Genomic DNA, 20,360 nt, shown 5'->3' with positions numbered 1-20,360 from the left:
AGTAATCTTGCCCTTTTAGATTCGAAAACTTCAAGCGTACCCCCTCTCCCCCCGCAGAGTTCCAAATTATTATAAGAGTAAATCATACTATTTACAATCTCTCTAGTGAAATAGCTCACAGGCGCCACGCAGGCAAGGGCGGGGCTCCGGATGGCGCAGCCCATCGCAGAGGGGCTCGCTCTGGGGGGCTCCCCAGGAGTTAACGGACGCCGGGTGCACCACGGCCGGCGCCACCACGCTGCGGGGTCGCTGCAGCCTGGGGGCGCACCCTCCAACGACCCCGTGCTTGACAAGTCCAGACGAAGGCACCGCAGACCCACACCACAAACATCTCGGCGCCGCGGAGCCATTCCCCGCAGAACGACCCGTTAACGGGCGCATTGTTGCCAGCGGAGCAGCGCTGCGGCTGAGCACTGGGTCGTCTGTTGACGCGCGCGCTGCTGTTGCCTAGAGCCGCACGGCTTCGGTATAGCTGGGGGCTGGCATGGTGCTGACTGGCTATAAAAGGGAGTAAGCCGCGTACGCTTGCGTGCACTCGGCCCCACCGTCAGCTGGCCTGCGCACCCGAGCACCCACCCGTCGGCGGGGACGCCCCTGGTGCCAACGGCGTGGTGAGGCCAAGCCGGGGAAACTAGACCGGAGGGGCGGCCCGTAAGGGGCGAGAGCGGTCGCTGTACCGGGCACCCGTGACCGAACTGTAGAGCGCCGATACGTACACGTATCTTCAGTTCCGTCATGTTTCTAGCCTTGCTATGCTTTTAGCTTTGTTGTAACCTCTTATCTCTAACGAGGGCTCACGCTTGACAAATGCTGCGCTCTCGAGTTCGGTGCAGCTAACCCCGGGAGCCGAAAGGATCCCGGACCCCCCCCCCCCCCCCCCCCCCGTAGTGGCGCGTCACACTGTTTGTTTGGGTTTTACAGAGTGATCCTCTGAAGAACAACAACTTGAAAAGAAGCAGCCAGAAATAGTGATAGGAATTGTTGGGCTGAGTAACGTGTGGGGGGTTTTTTTTGTTTTTCTTTTTTTCTTCTTACGTGTGTAAGGAACAGAATGAATCCAAGAGCCGGAATAGAAGTAACAGCAAAGGAAGATGGCATAGGTATACTCATACCAGGCTGATAACCAAGCTTAACAACTATATTCTAGTGTTTGTAAAAATTCATGACCCTAAGTAGGGTGCTAACACCTTCCCTTGATAAAAGGAAAAGAAAGAAAGAGAAAACGGTAAAATCTATGCATAAGTGTAACAATTGTTGATTCAAGTTAAAGTGTAAAGTTGACTGGTTATTACAGAGAAGACAGGGAGATATGGAAGAAAAAAAAGGTGACAACTATATTTGAAGCTCCTATGAAGGGGAATATTCCAGCTTGAGGAAGAAAGATAACCATTAATAGCAATCTTTCATCTTCAATATGTAACATAGAAAACCAAGTATCCCATTTCAATCTTATAGATAGTGCTATACATATGTTATGTCCATGCATATGTGTGTATTTATGAGTATCACTATATAGTTTATGAAAGAAGTTGCACAATGTTGAGAGAGAGAAATTGCTGACAAACTCGCACAAACCCTCCCTTCTGTGAGATCTGGGCCTAACTACAAGGGCTGAATAGCCTTAAAACTCAACTGCAAACGTTATATTAACCTGGAGAACAAGTTTGCATTACCAGAGAGGTAGATCCTCTCACAGGCATAAATCTCGTATGCCACTAACCTTTCTGGCTTGGATGCCTGCCCAAGACCTGTGTTTGTTCTTTTTCTTTCTTTCTTTCTTTCTTTCTTTCTTTCTTTCTTTCTTTCTTTCTTTCTTTCTTTCTTTCTTTTTTTTTTTTTTTTTTTTCTTCTAGACTCATGAATTGCATGTGGACTGACCCTCAGGACTATGCCGAACTGGAGCATCCACAAGGAGTGATTATTTCTTATTACTATAGTTTCATTGTTCTTTCTTCTTATGATTATTTGCAAGCCAAGGCTTTAAGGTCACTAGGTGGTGACACCTGACAGGATCAACGGTGTTCCAAAATTCACTTTTGGGGTGCTGTGTTCCCTGTTACCTCTGCCTTAGCATAACCCTTGTACTCCCATTGGAAATAGCATATGGGTTATGGTCCCATAATGCTGCTATACAAACCATGCAAGCAGTTGCCAAACAATCCAATCATTCTGATTGCTGGATCTGTGTCCAGGGCCCTAACTATTTGTTACAAGGACTCCCTTGGTTGGGGATTCCCCTGCCTCATAACACCTCTTGGGTAGGCCTGTGGACAAATACCACCTTTAATTTGACTTTCCCTAGTTCCTCTAACCCCTTGCCTCGCCCCATTATGATGCCTAAAGGGGGAAGGTATGCCAGGTGTGCATCCCAAAGCAGGAAAGGCAGCGATCTCAGGAAGAATTACACAGTCTTTGTTGGAAATTATACTGGATGCAATACCACCATGAATATGGGGTCTCTAGGACCATATTCCAGTTCTCCATGGCCCGTTCCTGAGGGCCAAGGTTGGTTCTGGCTGTGTAATACCACTGCATATAAGGCACTCCCTGAGGGATGGTGGGGCACCTCCACCCTGCGGGCTTTCATGCATTTGTGTGAGCCTTCGTGCCCTGGCTGGGAGTAGCTGACCTAGAAAAAGCAATTGTGAATCTCTCCATAACCATAGAAGTGATAGAAAACAGAACCATCGATGTCTTAACACTTTTAAATCAAAATATACATAATATTGGTCAAATTGCTGTACAGAATCGCTTTGCACTTGATTATTTGCTCGCCTCTCAAGGAGGAACGCGTGCCTTAATTAATGAAAGTTGCTGTTTTTATGTATGTGGATCATTCCCAACAAATCACTACTGATGTGTACCAGATAGCCAGACTCACTAAAGTTTTGCATACCGTCGGGGAGGACCATCCTCTTACCTTCCCAGACATTGCCTCAGGATTTCATGATGCACGGAACTGGCTGACATCCTGGATACGGAATTTGAGTCGATGGGCCAAACGAGTCTTGTTGCTATTAGGATTATTAATTTTAACAGTTGTTTGCGTGCTGCTACAAATGAGCATGCTTTGCTTTCAACATCTATTGATGACAGTGCACAGTCCCCAGTACACTGTGCTTACCAAAAAGCCGCCCACTGCGCACCAAGCGGAAGTTACTGGCTCCTGAAAATGAAAATGTGTGTGTCTGACGGTGTCAAGGGGTGGAGTGATAGGTGCCACACAGGCAAGCATGGGACTCAGGATGGTGCAGCCCGTAGAAGAGGGGCTTGCTCTGGGGGGCTCCCCAGGAGTTAACAAACCCCAGGTGCACCATGGCCAGAGCCACCACGCTGTGGGGTTGCCGTAGCCCTCCAGTGACCCCATGAGCACTGAGCAAGCCTAGTCAGCAAAGGGGAAGTGACACCGCAGACTCACATCATAAGCATCTAGGTACTGGGGAACTTTGCAGTTATCTGTTGAACATCCGTACTGCTATCCATTGATGTGTGTTGAACATCTGTACTGATATCTGTTGATATGTGTACTGTTATCTGTTGAACATGCATACTGATATCTGTTGGTATACGTACTGTTATCGACTGAGGCCATCTGTTCTATCGTGTAGCTGTGGTCTGGCATTGATCGATTGGATAATGAGCTAAGCCCAGGAAGGATAAAAGGAAGTAAGCCACATACCTCTGGTGTGGACTCGGACTCACCGTCAGCTGGCCTGCGGACCCGACAACCCACCCATCAGCGGGGACGCCCCTGATGCCAACTGCCAGGGAGAACCTGAATCATCTTGGTGCAGCTCGAGCGTGGTGAGAACGGTCCGGGGAAAGCTATATCGGAGGGGTGGCCCATAAGGAGGACAAGGAAAGGGCGAGAGCGGTCATTGCACCGTGCATCCGTGGCTTAACCATAGAGCTCTGATAGGTGTATTCTATTTTTAGCTCTTTACTATACTTTTTAGCTTTGTTATACTTGCAGATTGTCTGGTGTTAATTGTTTAGTGTTGTCCAGTGTCTGTCATACGTGTAGAACTGCTTAGCTCTAATAAATTCTCATATCTGACAAATGCTGCTCTCTCGAGTTCAGTGCAACTAACCCTGGGAGCCGAAAGAATCCCAGATGCCCCTCTAGTGGCGTGTCACAATAGCCAAGCTTTTTAAAACCCAATAATTCTGATTCTAGAAATGTATAGACATCAATGGTGAATATAACTGATTCTAGAAATGTATAGACATCAGTGGTGAATATAACTGATGTCTGTAAGTTTATTATGTCTAAAAGACTTGACTTTTTTTTCCTATTTGCAAAATTTTCTAGTGATTTCCTCCCAAATAGCCAATTATTGAAACACAAAAGACCTGACTGAATATTCTAAAGTAAGAGACTGAAAAAGCTGAGGTTACTGTTGTAACGTTATCAAGGTCGGAACACATTTCCTGCAAGATATACATGTACATAGTATACATGCATGCTGCATGTTTGTCACGTATTTCCTTTTAGAAAATGCAGGCATTATATAATGTCCATCAAGGTTAGATAAAAGATCAGAAATACTTTTCAGATAATGTTTCTAAAAGAACTTATTTTTCCACTCAAAGTACTTTAAGTCTTAAGCTGATCAGGAATTGTATGTTTAGACATGATTTGGGTACAATTCTTGGTGTGGATGGATTGATGAGACACAAGTTCTAAAAAATTTTATTTGTATGCGCTTGTTCTTTTGTTATCTATATGTGCATATAACTTATTTTACATACTATCTATTTCTTTATAGCTAATACGTAAGAGAACTACCCAAAGAAACATCTTAATATCTTGGCAATTTGTATGTGTATAGGAGATGCATTCTTTGGTCTCTATATAGTGAATTTGCTTTCTGCCTAAGGTTCATAGGTCAAAATCTCTGTGATTGCATCATTCCTTTATTTGCTTGTGTTGCTTTGTTTATGATAATGTCCACTGCTATTATGTTGAGAGCCGTGTCTGCCTTTTTTTTTTTTTTGAGTCAGTTTCTACTCTAAAGTAATACTGCAGGAAAAATAGCAAGCATAAATCAGAACATCAAAGTAAGTCCCACCATGCCTACAGTGTACAAATAGCTGTTGATGAGTTTGCAATGCTTACTGAACTGAATAAATATAAAAGCTTTTTGTGTGCATTCCTATTTTCAGTCTCAATACAGTGCATTAACCTCCAAATATCAAATTGAATCAGGGGCTCTGCAAAGAGCTGCCTCCAAAGCAGTTATAATGACACTTCATTACACTATCTAGATCCGAGTTTCAGACAACCCTAACTAGTGCTTTCACAACCTCTCACCTAAAGTCAGATAATGTACAGCCACCCAAATAAGCGACTGCATTCCCCGGTGAGTGCCTCCAAACCTCTTGAAATGCGAAGTCTGTGGAGGCCCTGAAAACTGAGACTAAAATTGTTATGAAGAGGCTTTACTGGATGAAAATTTTCCTTGCCAGGCACAAATAAACAGCTCTCAATAGGGTGCTCACCACACAGTGTGTCAGCACATATTATGCAGCCTGGTGCTGAGTGGTTGTGTCAGCTGCCCATTAGACCACACTAAAATAGAATTGCTGGGAGCCTGGAGCATGATATTAGATAAAGTGATGAAATTTCACTAGATTAAAGAGCCAGGTCAAGGACAGTTACCTCAGGAAATTCCCTTTTTCCTAGAATAGTCTCACAAGTTTGATAAATTTATCCCCTCTTTCTGCTTATTTTTGATTATCATTCAAATTATATGAATGAGTGCGTTTATACTTTTGCTGGCTTCTGACATATTGGGGGCAATTGGAATTGTAGATTTTATTATGTAAAAAAAGGGGAGGAGGCAAAAAGAATTGACTTTGTTCCACATTAAGGGCTCTAGGAAATGTTAGATTGATTTGTTTAGAGTTTGTGTTTCCTTCCTCTGAGGTGAGAGCAGCCTGGATTTTTGGTTAGGCTCACTGAGAGCTAGTGTAGAGCAGCACCCGAAGGAATAGAAAATTGCTCCCTTTATTCACAGGAAATGTATGCTGTTGGCCGAAGTTTTCATTAAACTGTGTTAGTAGCTTCACTTCAAGCACCAGGAGGTGAATCACCTCCCACAGAGAAACTCGGGGAAGAATACGCCTCCGAAATGTATTAAGAACTGATAGTTATGAGGCTTTCTAGGGTAGTGCATGCAGCAGGGGGATAATGTGGCAGTATGTACAACCCTCCCTTGGTAGGGAAGGGTAGTTCAAATATATCCTGAGCGTTTCTCAAAGTTTGAAAGCTGAATCCTGTCCTCCTTCAGCTCATGAAGATTGAAGCTGCTCTTCCTTTGCACTCTGCCGCTCCATTGTACGTCGCTCAGGCTCTGGTGGGCACAATTTATATCTCCCTGCTCTTTTCTACAACCTCATTCCTTGCACTTCTTCCACCAGAGAAGATGGTAACAGTATAATACTCCCTATTTCCCTGTCATGCTTTGAAGGGCTGAATTAGTAGTGTTAGCACTTAGCAATTAGTTAGCAGTGTTGGCATGTGAGGTGATAGTATTTGTGTTAGGACATGGTAAAATTAATGTGATGATAGTTTATACTTGAGAGTTACCATTTTAGCCTCTTTGCAAAGTCAGGTAGACAACTCTGAACAGCTTATACTTGGTGTTTTAAGGGTCGTATTTTCATAACGACTGGAGACAACTTATTCCTTTTAATGAAAGTGGAGTTGATTGATTGATAGAAAATAGAGTGATCTGTCTTGATCTCCTCTGCTCATTATTCCTTCATATCCTCTCAGACTCCTGTGCATTACATTTAGCAAACATCAGTTTCTATGTATAGTTGCATTTCAGATGAATTGCCTATTTAAATACATACTGTAATACTAGAAAGCATTTGCTTTACTTTGCAACCTAACTGCCTGTGAAATGTCATTTGTCAGAATCAACAGTTTTGGTCCAGAGGCAGTCTGAAAAAAACATCACACGACACAAGGATATTATAAGGCTTTTTGGCAAAAACAACAAAAGCCTATCTCCACATCACAGGTATGATGGTTTCTATTCAGAAGTGTCTGAGTAGATTTACACAGTCCATTTAGACATGAAAGGAAGCCCACTTTAAAAATAGCCCTAAATCGCCAGAGGTTCAATTTTGGTGAAATTTCCACAACACAGATGATCTGCAGCTATTTAGGCCTGAATCCACCAAAGTACAATTACAACATTTTTCCTCTGGAATAAGTGACCACCACAAATAATTTTGCATTCCTATGCACAATTCTGTGTTCAGGGCTGTATTGATTTAAATATTACAGAAAAAAAAAAATCTCACCTTCCCTCTTCATCCAAAGCATCATATTGCCTAAGACATGTAGATCAGTTGGGTTTTTTGGGGGGGAGGGGTTGGTTTGTTTGTTTTTCTGCCAAAAAACTGAAAAAAAAGACACTCGAGAGAAACTTCTCTCCTTTATTGCCTGGGAAGTATTCAAGTTAGCCCCATCTGTCACTCAGCTAAGTGTAGGTACATGGTTACTGAACCTATATGACCATGGACTCATTGTTCCTCCTCCACCCTGTCTCTAGTGCCACATCTCTTGCGTCTAGACTGAGCGAAAGCAGTACAAAGCCAGGCGTTCACCAGATATAATGAATTTCTACTTTCAACTTTCTGTCACTGAAATCCTTTCAAGAATCCTATGTTCCTATGCAATGTTTTACCTGCTTTATGCCTCACTTGTTGCAATGAATTGAAGCATTTTAGCTTGCTCTTTGTACTTCACTGTGAGCAGAGCTCTCCTTCAGGTATGTCCATTATAACAAGTCCACTGGTTCTTTTTAAAGAAAATAGCATCCTATCTGGCACTCTGTGCCAAATTTCAGCTCCTGGGGATGTGACACATCCAAACCATGCAGAGGAAGCAGAAATGCTGACAGGCTCAGACTGAAAGCAATGGTAGTGTGTGCAGCTGTACTCGTTTGACTTGAAGCACTTATCAGTAGTGGTATTATTATAGTGCACCCGAATATTTCTGAGGGTTCTTAAATATTTTTTTCAATACTGCAGCTGATGGACAAACTTGTCCTGTGATTTTTCTGCCTCAGTGAAGTCCTTCCTGTTTATGTTGCATCTTGCCAAAATGTCATTTCATCAAGACGTAAGAAAGGTATCGTGAGATAAGGCTCTATGAAAAGAAAGCAAAGTTTCTAATTATGCACTCTATCTTTTCTCCATGGAGAAAAACATACTGTCATCCCACAATTAGTATTCACTTCCATTGTGTAATACCGTACCCACTTTCCCTCTCTCTGACCTACTTTTTACTTGTCTTTAAAGATGTAATTTAACTGTCTTACCAAAATGAGTTTGACTCCCTTTTTTAGATCAGCCTGCAGAAAAATAGAGCTACTAGCCTTTGATTCTGTCTATCTGAAGCTAGTAGGCATCAAACCTACAAAGTTTTACTCTTAAATCCAGACAGAAAATGAGATGGTGACACTTCGGACATCTTACATGACATTTTTCATAAACAAGTAGTGGACACATGGCCTAGATGACACTAGTGAAAGGAGGTGCAAATCTTGTTGGGAATCCATGGTCTGAGACCAATACACTTCTTCTGATGTAGAAGATTGGTCAGAAAATATAAGGTGTGAATCAGTAGGCAGGAATAATCAGCTGTACAAATACAAGGTGGGAAAAGCCAGAGTGTGCAATAATTAACAGGAAAAGATCTGGGGTTAAAACTGATCACAGCTTGAAATGAAGTATTTCATCACTGTCTCCCATAACATCCTCATAGGCAAACTGATGAAGTATGGACTAGCTAAATGGACAGAGAGATGGACTGAAAACTGCCGGGCTCAGGGCATTGTGATCAGCAGCATGAAGTCCAGCTGGAGGCCGGTCACAACTGGTGTACCCCAGGGTCGATACTGGGGCCAATACTGCTTATCTTCACTAATGACCTGGATGAAAGGACAGAGTGCACCCTCAGCAAGTCTGCAGATGCTACAAAACTGGGAGGAGTGGCTGAGACACCAGATGTTTGTGCTGCCATTCAGAGGGACCTTGACAGGCTGGAGAGATGGGCCAACAGGAACCTCATGAAGTTCAACAAAGGGCAATGCCAAGTCTTGCCCCTGGGGAGGAATAACCCCAGGCATCAGGACAGGCTGGGGGCCAAATAGCTGCAGAGCAGCTTTGCAGAGAAGGACCTGGGAGTCCTGGTGGATATGAGCCAGCAACATACCCTTGCAGCAAAGGCAGCCAACAGTGTCCTGGGCTGCATTAGGCAGAGTGTTGCCAGCAGGTGGAGGGAGGTGATCCTTCCCCTCTGCTCAGCACTGGCGAGGCCTCACCTGGAGTCCTGTGTCCAGTGCTGGGCTCCCTAGTATAAGAGAGACATGAGGTCCAGTTCTGGGCTCAAGAGAGACATGGACAAGTCCAGTGAAGGGCCACAAAGATGATGAAGGGACTGTAGCATCTGATATATGAGGAGAGGCTGAGAGAGCTGGGACCGTTCAACCTGGAGAAGAGAAAGCTCAGAGGGGTTCTTATCAATGTGTATGAATATCTGATGTATGGCATAAAGAAGAGGGAGCCAGACTCTTCTCAGTGGTATTCAGTGACAGGAAAAAAGGCAATGGGCACAAATTGAAACCCAGAATATTCCATTTAAACATAAGTAAAAACTTTCTTACTGTGAGGGTGGTCTAACGCTGGAAGAGATTGCCTAGAGAGGTTGTGGAGTATCCAACCTTGGAGATGTTCAAAACATGACTGGACAAGGTCCTGGGTAACCTGCTCTAGCTGACCCTGCTTTGGACCAGATGATCTCCAGAGGACCCTGCCACCCCCAACTGTTATGTGATTCAGTGAAATAGCAATAGCATCCAGCTTTGAAGGAAGGTAAGCATCATACTGGGATTCCCATGCAAATGGGAATATAGTCTGGAAGATCTATAGTGATGACTGTCCTCCTCCTAGCACCATCAATGCCTTAGCTGGAGCACTGTGTATGGTTTGGAGCGCTATACTGCTCTAGAGAGGACTCAAAGGAGAGCAACAACATGTGGAGAGGGCTAGAAAATATGCCTTGTGAAGAAAGATTCAAAGAGCTGGGTTGTTTAGCCCAGAGAAGAGAAGACAGGGAAGATGTGATAATAGCCAAAAGCCAAATAACCTCTTCTCCATGCCCATGGAGGATAGACTAGGAAACAGTAGAGTAATGCTGAAGCAAGAAAGATTCAGGTTAGATGTCAGAAAAAACATTTTAAATGGCAAGACAAACTAAGTACTAGAGCAGTTGTGAAATCTCTCTGACTATTTTTAAGGTTAAGGAGATTAAAGACCTTCTCTCAGGGATGATGATGGTAGGATGATGATTTTTGTCTCCCAGAATTGGGATTTTCCATGATTCTCCCTGCCTGGAGGCCAGGAAAAGTGCAGAGGGAGAACAAGCAAAGGGGCAAACACAGTGAAATGGCTTAGGTAATCAAAATGGACAACTTTATTTTAGTATGTATAAGGGGGTCAGGAATGAGGAGGGAAAGCAAAAAAAGAGGTTAAAGATATTTTGCGGTGATTAAATGGTTGGCATCAGCTTCTCCAAACATACTTTAAAGTAGCATTAACAAGAAAAACAAATAATAGTCATCACTTAGCAGACAGGCAATGAGCAATTCAGGCTACTGTAGCTGGATTCTGTGTCTTTCTTTTTTTTTCTGACTGTGATGAGATACTTGTGAAATAATTCAAAAAATTATTTGTGTCTTCTAAAGTCCTAGGAACATTTGCTTCTTCTGATATGTGTCACTTTCTATTCAAACTGGCCAATCATCTACCTACTGGTCCACAAAGAGATTTTTGTTTTAAATATGAACAGTTTGACCAACATTTGATTTTTCTTTAAGGTATATGGTAAATTACATATAATAAAACTGTTTTCTTTAGAAAAGAAGATGTCCTCTTTCATGACTAAATATAAAATCAAATTATCTACAAAAAAACTCAGAGCTAGTAAATATGCTTTACTCTTTAGAATAAAAATACACCATGGAGGATAATAGAAATGGCATATTAAAGGAAGAGGTAACAGAGAAGTGGATAGTGGTAAGGGGCAGAGGTAAGAACTTTAACTAGAAATTCCTACCATGGTGTTGTTGTGATATCAGTAAACACAATTTTTGGAAACAGAAATTATTTTAAAAGATTTAGTTATTGAAATTAAGTGAATTCCCTTGGAAGAGGCTTTATATACATACAATATTCTCCTATATGTAATATCACATTGTATTGCATGTTACTTGAACAAGAATTTTAGTAACCAGAGCAAGCTTTCTTCTGTTATCTTTTTCTTTTTTTTCAGTTTTCAGATGACTTCTCTTAGCTATGTTAAGCACTCTGGATAGTGATGGTAAGCTGTAGAATCATGTGAGTGGCAGATGGATTGATGCTAATTATTGGAGAAAGCTACATTTCAACTTTGAACTTTAGCTGCAGACCCACCCTATACCACAAGGCAAAAAAGATGCTTTAGGGAAGCAAAAACACTTTCTTGTTTACTGAGCAGTTGCACTCACTGATGACTAAGTTGCTGAAATTTTTTGCTAAGGGGAAATGGATTATTTCTGCAGTAGGCATTATTATATTTGCACTCGCTTCTTCATTCACACTTATAATTTATCAAACTAGTTTCACTTATGCATATCTCATCTAGTAAAATAAAAATAATCCAAACTAAAGTTTCTTAAAAAATAAAATCTTTGCCAGTTTGCTACAGGAATAGATAAGATTATTGAATTCATTTGTAGCAAAGGGAGAAAGAAAGGCAAGCACATAATTTGGAGACATCACAAGCTTACAGCTCGTGAGGCTGAATCTTGCAAAAAAATCATTGAATTTCAACACAAGTCCACTTCCCAACAATCTCTTGATCATCCAGTGACTTGGATCAAGCCGTTCTCTAAGGTCTAAAGAACAGCTGACTGACGTTCTTTCCTCTCTAGGCTCTTCTGGGAAAAGTTCAGATGGTGTCTGAGGTGGAAGTATGGTTAATGGAATTGGGGCACTATGAATACGCTAACCCTGTGATTGAAATACGCTGACTCTGTGTTTGACTTAGAGTAACCTTAGCCGCCTGAGCAACAGCAAGTAGATAACACGCCTGAATTCGCCGCCTGGATCTGGATTTGGAGGTCACAGAGTAAGCGGAATGAAACAACAGATAGCTCATGAACTGAGTGACCAGACCAATCGGGCTGATGGAAGATGCGCGTGGACAAGGGGACCTAACCAATCTAAGCACTGGAAGTGGCGCGTGATAGCTCGGGGGGAAATAAAAGATCACTAGGGGGAAAGCTTCGGGGCTGCTGTGCAGACGCTATAATAAAGAGCATTAATTCATATTGAATGACTCTGACCTTCCTTCTACTCCGGGGAGGCGTCGCTGAATTTCCGACTGCAAGTGGTGACCCCGACATGATACTTTGATGAACGACGTGATTCCTTTGACGACGGGTCTGCAGCGGAGGGAAGGCGACTGCGGGGGAGTAGAGGACCTCGGCAGGAAAAAATAAGGTGTGCGCACGTCAACGACTCACTGGAAGAGGTGAGTGCTGCCGGAACGGGCAGGGCTGCCTACGTGCAGGAGCCGAGGGAGATGGGCTCAAAGGAGGAGCCGGAAGCCATAGCACGTTTGCTTTGGCGGGTCCTCTCTAAGAGAGGGAAAACTTCAAAGAGCGCAGAAAAGGACATTTCCGCCCTAGTGGATTTTGGCTGGCGCGCGGGCGTGTTGCAGTGTACGGGCGAGTTGTTTAAGGACTCCACCTGGGACGCGGTAAAAGAAGAGATATGGACTGCCGTTGGCAATGGAGAAGAGGGGGCAAAGGACCTTATAGGCCCTTGGCACCTCATCAAAGAAACAGTAACAGCTATGCGGGCAGAAAAAACCGCAGCTGGAGCTTTGGCTCTAGCCACTAGTGCAAGTGAACAGAGTGAACTCTTTGCAGCGCCTGTGGTGCCGGTGGGCTGTCGTGGCATGATGGCAAAGCCAGCCAGCTCAGTACAGGCGTTGAAGCAGTTGTTCTCAACAGGGCAGGATCGCTGCCCACAGACCATGAACGGGGAGGCTGGTGATTCGAAGGGGTCTCCGATCTGTGAGGAGGTCCCGGGGGAGGATAAAGAAAAACAGGCCGTAGTGACAGATCAGGAGGCGGAACGGTCAGAGGGCGATAAAGAAAAACAAAAGCCCTTCGGAGTCGCGCATCGGAGCGAGGAATTGGAACAGGTGATTAAACATCTGTCTCAGGCGATGCAGAGGTTAAAATTAGAACAAGAACAGTTGAAAGAAAAGGACAACCCCCCCCCCTCCACCGCCCCTCCCAGCTGTGCCATCTGCTCCGCCCCTGGACGCCCCGTTCCTCTGGCCACCACCCATGGCCCCTCCTTTGCCGGGAGGGAGGGGGCCGTGTCTGCAGGGAACCAGCTCGACCGGACAAGCTGACAGACGAGCGGGCGGGGTGTGGGAGTCTCCGTTCGGGCCAGCCCCTGCTCCGCCAGCAGCGAGCTCTGCGCCGTTACACTGAGAGGGCGCGACAGTGCGTCTGGAGCCAGGTCGGTGGACGACTACGCTTCAGAAAGCGCTCGTTCTGGAAGGCATTCCTTTCGAGGAAGGACTAAGTGCGTTTCCGGTGGTTGCGGACGGAGGAGGAGGGGGCCAGAAATGGGAACCCTTTGATTGGAAAATAATTGAAAGGCTGAAGAAAGCCTTTGATGAGTACGGACCGACATCTGCGTTAAGCGGGCAGTTGTTACGGTGGCCAATGGAACACGCAGGCACCAGCATTGCAGGGGTAGGAGGTAGTTCTGCCACAAAACAAAGCAAGAATTTAATACTTCTGACCTGCCCAGATGGACAGAGTATCGCTTGTAAGCCATTTATATTGCCCCTGCCACCTGACCTCCAAGGACTGTTGGGGCACAACATCCTCGGACAGATGGGTGTCAGACTGACAACGGATTTTTGGTAGGGGTCACTGGAGGTGTGGAGCCGCAACAAATGCCGCCCATAATTCGCTTGACTTGGCTCACTGATGAGCCAGTGTGGATGGAACAGTGGCCCCTTAAGGAAGAGCGGCTGGAAATAGCTCACCAACTTGTGAAAGAGCAATTGGAGGCGGGTCACCTTCGCCCGTCATTGAGCCCCTGGAATACACCTATTTTTGTTAATTCAAAAAAAAGAAAAGGAAAATGGAGACTGTTACACGATTTACGGCACGTCAACGCCGTACTGCAAGCTATGGGAGCCCTACAACCGGGTTTACCCATGCCAACAATGCTTCCCCGAGGGTGGCACTTACTTAGTTCATTAAAAAAAAAAAAGTAAAGTAAAAAAAAAAGTAAAAAGAAGTAAAAAAAAAAAACAAACCTCACCAACTATATGCCAGCAGTTTGTAGCTTTTGCCTTGCAGCCACTGCGACACAGGAGGCCGGGGTGGTGCATATATCATTATATGGATGATATATTGTTCGCCTCCCCCAGCTCGATATCCGATATGGAGCTGGCGTGGATTGAAAATACGTTGTTACAGTGCGGACTAAAAATAGCTCCAGAGAAAGTTCAGAGACAACCAGACTGGAAATACCTAGGATGGGTAATAACAGAAGAGGCGGTCCGGCCACAAAAAACTACTGTGCATACCACTATTCGAACATTGGCCGATGCCCAGAGACTGATAGGGGATATCCAATGGATACGCCCTCTTGCTGGTATCACTAACGACTTATTGCAACCGTTATTGCCAACGCTTCGAGGCGGTGACAGAGCGGCTGAAAGGCTAATGCCGACCAAGGAACAACAGCGAGTGATTGACACCATTGGACAGCTACTCTCCACTGCGTGGGCTGATCGGTTTGATCCTGCACATCCCATCATTGGATGTATCTACACTCCGCCCTCGGGACACCTGCACGCAGTGCTCGCACAGCGCGAGCAAAAGAAAAGGGGGGAAGGAATGAGAATATTGGAATGGGTGTACCCAAAAATTCAACCAAGAATGTCCATGGCTGTCCTGGGGGTCCCGAGAGTGCTTAAGACCGACAATGGGCTGTGCTATATAAGCCAGCGGTTCCAACAGTTTTGTAGGACATGGGGAATAGAACATGTAACGGGTATTCCTCATAATCCAACAGGACAAGCCATAGTAGAAAGGGCAAATCGTACTTTAAAGGAAATGATTATCCATCAAAAAATGCGGGGGGTCACAGATCCAGAGTTAATATTGGGAAAAGCGGTATTTACGCTAAACTTTTTGTGTATAACAGAAGGACATGATGAGCCACCAATATTGATACATCAGGGACCAAGAAAAAGGGAAACAGAGATAAGGGTAAGATACCGTGGCCCAACATCGGGTCAGTGGCAAGCACCGACAAGGGTAATAACGCAGGGCAGGGGGTATTTCTGTGTTGCAGGACCGGACGGACCATTGTGGGTACCAAGTCGTTGGTGCAAGCCTGCCCTGGAAATACGACCTCCGGGGAATCCTCAGAACAACGAAACCGTGGAAGTAACAACGTGATGCTCCTGGGTTTCCAAGTGTTTTTAAATATTCTTACAGCAGAGGGAGATGCGGAACGCAAGCGCTTTCATTATTTTGCTTAGCTTAATTCGCAATAGTCAAGCAATGCAAATTAGGGTTGAGCCTAGACAAAATGTATGGGTAACAATAGCTAATCACACAGGGCAACAAGCTTTTTGTTTGAGCTTACAGCAGGTGGGACAACCGTTTTCTACATGCCTGATAGGAGTGCCCTATTTTGACCCTAAGGACTATCAGGGTCTTGTCCATAGCGGTGCATGGGAAGAAAAGAAACTTAATCAAACATGTAAAGCTGAGAGTTCCAATCACTCACCTGAGTGGCAATTAGCGTGCTGGCAAGCTTAAGTCATAGAGTCACTATGTAACCACATGTGGTCTTGCTAGCGCAAAAAGAAAAGGGGGGAGATGAGGTGGAAGTATGGTTAATGGAATTGGGGCACTATGAATACGCTAACCCTGTGATTGAAATACGCTGACTCTGTGTTTGACTTAGAGTAACCTTAGCCGCCTGAGCAACAGCAAGTAGATAACACGCCTGAATTCGCCGCCTGGATCTGGATTTGGAGGTCACAGAGTAAGCGGAATGAAACAACAGATAGCTCATGAACTGAGTGACCAGACCAATCGGGCTGATGGAAGATGCGCGTGGACAAGGGGACCTAACCAATCTAAGCACTGGAAGTGGCGCGTGATAGCTCGGGGGGAAATAAAAGATCACTAGGGGGAAAGCTTCGGGGCTGCTGTGCAGACGCTATAATAAAGAGCATTAATTCATATTGAATGACTCTGACCTTCCTTCTACTCCGGGGAGGCGTCGCTGAATTTCCGACTGCAGGTGTCCTTTTGTAGTCTGATATTTCAGGGTTTTTTAAAGTCACGTTTTCCTGACAGTAGCTTTTGTCAAGGTATAATTTAGTTCCCTTTTTTTTTGTACATGCTAGTCAAATTCATGTCACTGCTGCTTCTTCAAAGGCTTGTATGTTAATTCACAATGTTCTGGCTTGAGTTCAGCTTACAGAGACCTGAGCAATACTGCTGCACTTGGCCTGAAACATCTTAATATCAATGAGATAATGGAGGAACTAAAGTCTGCTTCCATCAAATCAGTTCCATCAATTGCAATACGTGTCCATTAGTACTCATACAACTCAACTGTGCATTGAAAAAAACATATTACCATTTAACCTGAAAAAAATTAAGTTATTCAAAATTTACATAAAATTAAGCAATAAACTCCAAACAGGTTGCCCTAGAAATATATAATTATGCTCAGCAGTCCTGTCAGCATACATAGAAACAATTTTATTCCTAATCATCTTCTGCTTTTATTCACTCAGGAAAGTGTCATTAAAATTTCCACAGAACAATGAACCTTAATAGGTGCTAATGCAATTGTGAATTGTGGTAATTGTTACCTAAATTAATCTTTGTACTTTCAGTTTCTTGTTGCCCTATGCAAAAGGAATGTGAAAAAGATAATATAAGAACTGAAATATGTATAAATTATGGTCTTCTTATTAGGCAATATTTTGTTACAATTTATTAGTTTACCAAGAGATTTCTATAGATAAAACCATTAGGATCATTAGATGTGATTTTGTGTAATTTTCATTTATTAAGTTGTTTAATGTTTCCCTTACATTGCTACATTTAGGAATTTGCAGATTGAATAATACGCATTAATGTGTACAGTGCGTGATATATTCATATGTAAAGAGGTCTGTATAATCATCTACTGTATATTTATTCTTAGTTGTATGTACCCAATATACTTATGTATTACCTTTACACTAAAATGATATGTTTTTATAGGTCTTTGTCTCTCTGGGATTTCAAATTTACAAGTTCAAGCTAAATAAATGTTAGAAAATCCTTCTGGGAAAGATAAAGAACATCAAGTGATTCACTTTACTAATCAGTGAAATGCAACCATCACTCAGGTGGAACATGGCAGCTGCTCTTGGCAGCAGGGCAGGAAGATGACTGCCATATCTCATTGAAACTACAGAAGGGTGCATTTAGAAAGACAGCAAGTGATAAGTCAGACTTGAACTTGGCTACCTCCAATGTACACATCACCAGAGGTTATGTAAAGACCAAAACACAGGTCAGGTGAGGTGAGCCCAGCCCAGCTTTGTAACTTTTTTCATGGAGCAAGCCCTTTTAGCTTGACTAGCAGAGGTTGCCCCTCTCATTATATCAGTCTCAGCTGGAATCTCAGATGTGGTGATGTTTCTCATTAAATGAGATTCTACCTGTCTGATGAGTTTTTCCTCTAACTGTATTTCATTTCTTTCTGGGCACCACCTGGCTTCTTCTTGGTCCATGCTTGGAAATTTTCTTTGGGTTCTTCATTTAAGAACCAAGTATCAAATCTCTTCTTGCCACTACAGCCCACCTTGGATAATTCATCTGTACGTTTTTCTTAACTGGTAATCTGTTCCCATGCTTGCTCCACCCTGTCCCATGCACTATGGGCTGCAGGAAGTTTCATTAAGAAGAGGATTATGAAGCTTTTCTTTTTGGGAAGAAAGAAAAATTTTTTTTTCTAATCCAAATTTCATTTAGTTATTGGTACTGAAATACTTTCTTCTTTGTCTCTCTCCCATCTTGTCTGTTGCATCCATGTCAATGTCCATTGCCAAGTATAGTTGTGATATTTGACATGAATGATAATCATATTGGATAACACACTAGAGGGGTGGAGAAAGCATATGGGATTACAGTTCTTCATGCTGGGAGTTCTTTAAACTAATGACTTTTCTTTTTAATAGCAATGTTGACACTAGCATGATCAGACTAATACAATTTGATTTGAAATGAACATATGGAATGTCAGAGTTAACACGAGAGATGAGTGAATAGGAAATTTCTTGAATAACTCAAATGCTAGCAACCATCAAACATTTTAGCTCATTCCTATGACCTGGTTTGTGAACTCTCACAACTATGATGGAGTTTAGGTGTACTGTATTTATTTATACATTGCCTTCCCCTTAATGCAGTATATTTTTATAAATCTATGTTTAGAGTTTCATGATGATTTACAAACCTAGCAAATTCAGTATTGCAGACATGATGTTCCAATATTGTGTGCCCATCTGGAAATCATAGGAGATCATTGTGGGGTCTGAAAATTATTGCTTATAACTATGCATAGTCAACTAGCAATTTCTATTTGAAATGATTCAGAGTGAACACAAGTTCCTGGTCACAAATGACAGAGATAAACTCTTTAATTTCCCTTAAGTACAACTTCTAGCAGGGAGGACAAACTCCCAAGGTTCATTGCTTTCCTGGGAGATGAGAAACCAAAATCCAAAAAATCTAGTGCATCCTCTAAATATCATCCTCCCCCCAAAACGGAAGAAGGCAAGTGCACACATACAAGGAAGGAGAAAATGAAAGTAGGAAAGGATTATTCAATCTTGGCAAAACCATCCTTAATTCATTCTTCATTGAGTTAATGTCTTGTGTTAACTCTTTACGAAAGATGAAATTATTCCACACTGGGCTAGAAAAGGAGCAGGTTGCTCAGAGCCATTGTTCTAAGGACTAACATCCTTAAAAATAAACGTGGAAAAGATAAAGTGCTTTGAAATCTCCAGGGCGTGCTAATCATGGGTAAGTTGAACAGGCTTGTTGTCAGCCTCACCAGATAGATGAGACACTGAAAGAGGCAAATAGTGTACGCGCTGAGGAGGTGTTTTGGTGACTAGCATTGTCCGGAGACTTCCTGGCATGCAACAGGACAGGAGGGAGAATACCTGAAACCTAGATTTGTCTATGTCAGTTTGTAACACTCCACAACAGCAGTGACTTTTATGTCTTCATGGCTCCTGATCATCTCACTCTTGTCCACTTCCTAACCCCTACAGCTTTGGATCTCCTCTGAAGAGCCAAGGGTTGAAGTAATGTTAGAGAATCAGCAATGATCTTAGATGTCTGACTGGCTGTAAGTATGAGACCCATGTGGGCATGCATGGTGGTTACCATAAAATCATAAGATTTGCATATAGGTATAGCACAAAGATATATGAAATATCAGTTGCTCCTTGCTCCAAAACAGAAATTCATGTCATTGATAAATGTAGTTAACACTTACTTATAAATGCAGGCATGATGTAGTATTTGCTCCTGCTTAACTTCGAAAAATATCAACATGTGCTTTCTAACTTTGGAGCTTTATCATGCCACACTAAGAGGTTACATTTATATTTTGTAAAGGAAATGCATAGTTTCTTTACACTTTTCACTGGGAAGAGCTGTGGAGGAATTTTAAGCATCTTTCACCTCTGACTATTTGCAAGTATTGTTTTCAACTGATTGAAATGGGAAAGATGGATTTTAAGCTTGTTCAGTATGTTCCTGACTTTGCAATTGGCTCATGTCTTGGTCAGATCACTTCTTCTATCTTTGTCCAAGTTTGCTAGCTTATGAAGTGCAAATAAATTTCCTTCCTCTGAGAAGTTTTGTCAGGCTCTTTTAATGTTGTGAAATGATAAGGATAAAAAACATGGTAGCATTTAGATTTAAATATGATTATATTCTACCTGTGTACAAAAGTATGTTGCATTGTGATAGCTCTTAGTTATCCTGTAAATTCCATCTTCATCCCTCATGCCTACCAGTCACATGAAGGTGTTTTTAAAACTTTACTGAATTTTCTGCATATGATAGGATTTGCAGAAGATTCATCTTTCAAAGAGCAATATGTTTAGATTTTTTTTCAGTAAGGTGTGAATGTTTGAATGAAAGAGCATAATGCAATTC

The 20,360-nt window shown here is 43.0% G+C and overlaps 1 protein-coding gene and 1 long non-coding RNA gene across 3 annotated transcripts; both read left to right on the top strand.

Moving 5' to 3' along the window:
* The first annotated feature begins 1,860 nt into the window (after positions 1–1,860).
* On the top strand, positions 1,861–10,938 carry LOC138064326 (uncharacterized). The gene is made up of 3 exons (XR_011137581.1): positions 1,861–3,804; positions 6,926–7,031; positions 8,786–10,938. It is a non-coding gene; the product is annotated as an uncharacterized lncRNA (long non-coding RNA).
* A 292-nt stretch (positions 10,939–11,230) lies between these two features.
* Positions 11,231–16,363, top strand: LOC138064325 (uncharacterized). Of its 2 annotated transcripts, none has more exons than XM_068926349.1 (2): positions 11,231–15,374; positions 15,460–16,363. In XM_068926349.1, the coding sequence occupies exons 1-2, from the start codon at positions 14,499–14,501 to the stop codon at positions 15,556–15,558; spliced, it is 975 nt and encodes a 324-aa protein (XP_068782450.1). In that variant the 5' UTR covers positions 11,231–14,498; the 3' UTR covers positions 15,559–16,363. The 2 variants fall into 2 exon arrangements, with proteins under 2 accessions (XP_068782450.1, XP_068782449.1); XM_068926348.1 differs by having other exon boundaries at positions 11,241–15,374; positions 15,440–16,363.
* The last annotated feature ends 3,997 nt before the right edge of the window (positions 16,364–20,360 follow it).

Source organism: Struthio camelus, chromosome W (assembly GCF_040807025.1).
Source record: "Struthio camelus isolate bStrCam1 chromosome W, bStrCam1.hap1, whole genome shotgun sequence".
NCBI classification, from domain to species: domain Eukaryota; kingdom Metazoa; phylum Chordata; class Aves; order Struthioniformes; family Struthionidae; genus Struthio; species Struthio camelus.
This window is presented reverse-complemented; position numbering and strand designations above follow the sequence as displayed.